Source organism: Ipomoea triloba, chromosome 1 (genome assembly GCF_003576645.1).
Source record: "Ipomoea triloba cultivar NCNSP0323 chromosome 1, ASM357664v1".
Classification (NCBI taxonomy): Eukaryota; Viridiplantae; Streptophyta; class Magnoliopsida; order Solanales; family Convolvulaceae; genus Ipomoea; species Ipomoea triloba.
This window is the reverse complement of record NC_044916.1, coordinates 30,838,723-30,844,030: the sequence shown is the minus strand read 5'-3', so window position 1 is coordinate 30,844,030 and position 5,308 is coordinate 30,838,723. Positions and strand designations below refer to the sequence as shown.

Below are 5,308 nucleotides of genomic sequence, written 5' to 3'. Positions count from 1 at the left end.
CTTCAAAAAAAAAATAAAAATACACAAATGTTCAATCACCAATAAACCCTATAGCCAAACACACAAAATAATTTGATAAATTTTGAAGCTAGTTAAGAATGTATACATATACATATATATATATATATATATATGTATGTATGTATATGTATATGTATATATATGTATATATACATATATACATATGTATATATGTATATATACATATATATACATATACATACATACATACATATATATATATATATATATATATATATATATAGTTGATAACAATATACATTGTGATCTGATGACATCATTGTTATATTCTATAAGGGTGGTTTAAGTATTTAATACAATTAGCTATCCTTGGTGAGGCAGGAATAATTAATACTATTGGGTCCTACGAAATAACTATTCTCATTGCAAAGGGAATAGACAATTGTATGTAATTTTATTATGTGATTATAAAAACAAATCGAACAGTAAAATAGACCTATCCCATTAAGTACAATTTATTTTATACTTATTCCACAAACTGAACACGAAAAATTATACTATGGACTATGGTCCACATCGTGATATGAACAACTAATAAGTGTTCGTTTTTAGTATAATGAAGATTCAATTTTAAGTAGTATACTAACTAATGAATTTTCAGTATACAAAAAATTAATATTTAGTATATATATATATATATATATATATATATAAACTTATGTTAGTGATTAAATTTATAAAGTGGACCATGTTCTACAGTATAATGATTGACCAAACACCATGTTAATTGTTAAGGAAATAGAAGAGCAGAAAACTTATAATACTTAGTATGCTGGTATTGGCCCATATATAAATTCCACAAGATGGGCTCAATAATTGTTGCCAATTAAGTTTTGGATCAGATGTTTATATACGGCCCATATTAAATTATAGTCCAAAAATAATAAATCTTTCACAACCATATATCATATAACCGCAAATTATATGGTGGAGTAGAGTCAGTTGTTCAAAAACTACACACTATATGTTTGAGCTCAAAGTTCAATATTCATAAATGATATGGTAAATTCACATGGGTGCACGTATTTGTATGTGATATTGTAAGTTGAGATATAGTCGCTTTGGAAATCAAGACCGATGGTCAAAGGCTCCCGAACTTATGAGTACACAAAAAAGTCCTGTACAAGTGTTTGGTATGGTATTTATAGGAGATGCTAGAAGGACACATGTTGGGGGGTCGCATGTACACCACATGTGATTCATGCACTGGGCGGACTGAGGGTCTAAGGTGAAGATTCCACCATGGTGGAATGTCTGAGTAGTCAATACTTATTAGGTTTGGATCAAGTGTTACTGTTAGCATACGTCGTTAAGGCCGTCTCTATAGTTCGAGGCCGAAGTCAATCACTCAAGTCAGGACCGAGCATAAAAAGGTAAGAACATAAGCTTCTTTAGCCAACTATGGAGATAATCTTTAAGTTGGGTCGGTTAATGCTCGTTCGGGGTCGGTTAAGGTCGGAAAATGATCCTCGCTGCTTGGGTAGTCGAATCCGATTAGATGCTTAGTATATACAGGTCGGAATACCATGGTATATTCCCTATCAATAAATTAGACACTATAACATTCACTTTGTTACATGTTCATGACATGTTTTAATGTGTAAAACACTATACACTATATATTCATAATTTAGTATTTTAAAAAATTCACTCAAAATTTAATGTTAAAAAACAGTTTGAAGCAATGAAACGTGTTGCAAGTGGACCCTTATCTAAAACTTACACAAAATGCAAATTGAAAAGAAAATGAAGAAAGACTTCATCGAGTCAGAACATCAGTTACAATACAATCTTATTTTTCCTGTTATAAAAACATACATCCTTGTAAGAGAATTGAAAGAAGTGTTTTCATTATTGCGTCAAATGAAAGAGTTCCCAGAATAGTCGAAAGATGGGAACTTAATACTGGAAGCACAAGTTCCTGTGGGGAAAACAGGGCATTTGATTAAGTCAGTACCCCAAGCATCGACACAGAAGTAAACCTGGTACAGCTGGATGTTGCCACTTGCATCACTGTTGCATTCTATCCAAGGAGCATATCCCACTGCATTTTCGATTGCGGTTTGTATGCTGCTCAGGTTGTAAGAATTCCCATCCGCCTGGATTCCTGTAATATATATATTCACTTCTTAGCTTTCAGTTCCTGAAGGGATTCTTGAATTTTTATTATTATCTGATCCATACCTGCACTCTCAAGAATCTGGAGGAGATCAATTTGATCTTTGAGGTTTAAAGTGGTCTGAAAGTAAGAGTGTTGGTCGAGTACAGACTCAGAACATGTCCCGTGTTTTTCCCATTCATGCGACCAGAACTTCGAGCCGTTGCTGCTTGGACAGGCCAGGGTCGGCCATTCTTGTTGCATTCTGCTAATCAGGTCTGAAATCTACCCATCCAGAATATCCAAACCGGAATCAAATCAGAATTTTGAGTAATATAGCATAAACGTATGTGCAGTTTAACTATAGATTTTTCAAGTTTTGGAAACCTGAGATTCATCATAGGGGTTGCTGGAATCACAGTTTGATGGATAAGTGCCATCATTGTAGTTAGGCCATAATCCATGGATGCCAAAGTCTGAGGCTGGCTTCCCTGTAGTAGGGTAGCAACAGCTGCTACTAGTGTCACAATATGATCCTGGCCACTGCATAAACAAACACAAAAAATAATAACAAAACCTTAATTATATTATTTAACATAGTATACTATTAATGAAGACACATATAACAATTGAATAATACATTATCGCCTAAATTTAGACTAGGTAGACGTACCTGTTGAACGAAGTAGAAGAAGTCGTAATCTTGAGCAAAGCAGTGAGTGATGAACAATAATTTTATGAACACTGAAGTTTGAGATTTCATCAGTGCCATGTTTTACTATATTAATGGCTTTCTGAATTTGATTTTTTTTTTTTTATAAATAAAATGTTATTGCTAAGCATGTAGTTGTGTACTAATAACATTGGTTATGGATGTATTTATAGGCTAAAAATGACCAAAGATGTGATTGTGAACATACACGCAAACAATAATTAGTGTGAACAGTGAAATTGAGGTTTTCAGTTTGAGTGTCTATGTTTCCATGTGGACCATGTGGGTGCATAAGGTCATACATTAATAAATTCACTCAAATTCAGGATATTCCCAAAATATTCTTTCACAAGTTTTTTGTTTATTTATTTTTAAAACTTCGAAGTTATTGATTAGTAAACTTTTTTTTTTTTTAGTATTACATTGTAGTATCTGTTTATCTATACTTTCTTTACCTATTGAAGTACACATATGAGAGAGTCACTATATGTCATCTGAACACAAGGTCTTGGCAAGTTGATTAGTAAACCTTTTTAAAAAAAAAACTGTTCTTTATATTTTTCTAAAACTCTTAATGTGGAAGGTTGTATTGCATGATAATTCTGAGTAGTATGAAATGGCATATTATATTTTGATAATGTTAGATACCCACATTTTTTAAAAATATTTATATTATAAGTACAATTTAATCAAATTAATTTTTTTTTTCATAAAATAGTATAATAATATCTTATATAAGTTTATCGGTTTAAATTGTAATAGATTTGACTAAATTTATCAAAGTCACTTTCCCAACATTCTTATATATAAATTTATCAAAAAAATCAACTAATTCAACATATATAATTATGATGATTTTATCGGGACCAGGCCTACCATAAATCAAGTATAAAAATATAAAAAAAGGGATAAAGGAACAATAATATTTATTTCGGGGGCATATCAACATGAGGGAGGAGACTAGACCACTAGACTAGGGAAGTCTTCATGACGTGAGGTGTCTTACACGGACCAACCCCCTCAATTTATACTGTCAATGACCCATCTTGAGCCACCCACGTGTAAGCCATCATAGGCCTATCAATTCTAACCAGACGTGCGTCCCACATTGTCCCCTGTCGTCAACAACCTCAACTGCCCTTTCCAGTCGCCAAGCGCAATGCGGTGACCTGCCCGTGCCCTCCGTGGGCCACCTACGGTCCAAGCGTCCTGCGTGCCCCGCGCACAACTGATCGCCCAGGTAGCGGCACAACTAGCCGCCCTGGCTGGGCGCCAGCGACGACTGGCACCCTCTGCGTGCTCTTGCCCACCCGTCTCGCACGGGTTCACGTCCTCTCTTACACATTCTCCAATTAATTAATTAATTAATAGAGCCTAGCCTCCAATAACCCCATCAAGTTATATCACCCTTTGTTTTTATAATTGTCATACACTCTCATGGAGGATAAATTAATAATTTTTGTGATCTTAATATATTTTGCAAAGCAGGGTATTGATTTTTTTTGCAATATGTATCTTGTCACATGCATTATGCAATTGAATCTGCTTTAAGCCATCAATCGAATATACTAATTGAGGCATATGATGGGCGTTGTTGATTGAGTATGTGTTGATCGTATTTTTAAATAGATTGTTACGTTGTTCGATAAATCTTTTATAATGGGTTGAGCCTAATAATTTATGTGAGATGGATATTATCCCCTATTAATCCATATCCAATATTAATAATGACATACTAAAAACTTAGATATTATTCAACTGTGTTTAAATAATATAATTGATTCATATTAAAAATAACATAAATATTAATACTTAATAATTACTGTATACTTATATATTATATATTTATATACTTGACATATTAAAAAGAATTATATCGTAAATACAGAACAACAAATAAAGTTTTAAACCAAATACTATAAACTCCAAATAGTTGACTAGACATGAAATATTGGTATAAAATTGTGTACAGTTAAACGTGCCTAATATTTTAGAGCCATAGCAATACGTATTGGTTTTGTTTCAAATATAAAAATAATATTTGGAACCGATCCAGTATTGAAAGAAGAGAAAGATATGCAAGGTAGAGAAGTCAACAATCCGAGAGCAAATTATTATGTGGAGTTGAATCTAAAAATACACAATTTATATATTAAATGTTCACAATTTACATATTGAATGTTCATAATTTTATATACTAAATATTTACAATTACATACTGAATGTTCACAATTTAAATTGTAAACATTCATTATGTAAATTATGAACATTCAATATATAAATTACGTATTTTGACCCAGATCTATGACATAACTGTTCTAGGAAGGGCGAGAAACTTAAATCAAACGTAACACGCAGCTAGAGCCTACAGATACCTAAGGAATTTTTAGATTAAGAAAAGTCATTGCAGTCTCGTATCATAGGATTCATAGGTTTTTTTTTTTTTTTTTTTTTTT

The 5,308-nt window shown here is 32.4% G+C and overlaps 1 protein-coding gene across 1 annotated transcript; it reads right to left on the bottom strand.

Annotated features, from left to right (window-relative positions):
* Positions 1–1,717: 1,717 nt before the first annotated feature.
* LOC116000160 (extracellular ribonuclease LE-like) lies at positions 1,718–2,969 on the bottom strand. The gene is made up of 4 exons (XM_031240199.1): positions 2,814–2,969; positions 2,528–2,683; positions 2,227–2,425; positions 1,718–2,149 (listed from the first exon to the last, which is right to left on the bottom strand). The coding sequence occupies exons 1-4, from the start codon at positions 2,910–2,912 to the stop codon at positions 1,902–1,904; spliced, it is 702 nt and encodes a 233-aa protein (XP_031096059.1). The 5' UTR covers positions 2,913–2,969; the 3' UTR covers positions 1,718–1,901.
* Positions 2,970–5,308: the final 2,339 nt, after the last annotated feature.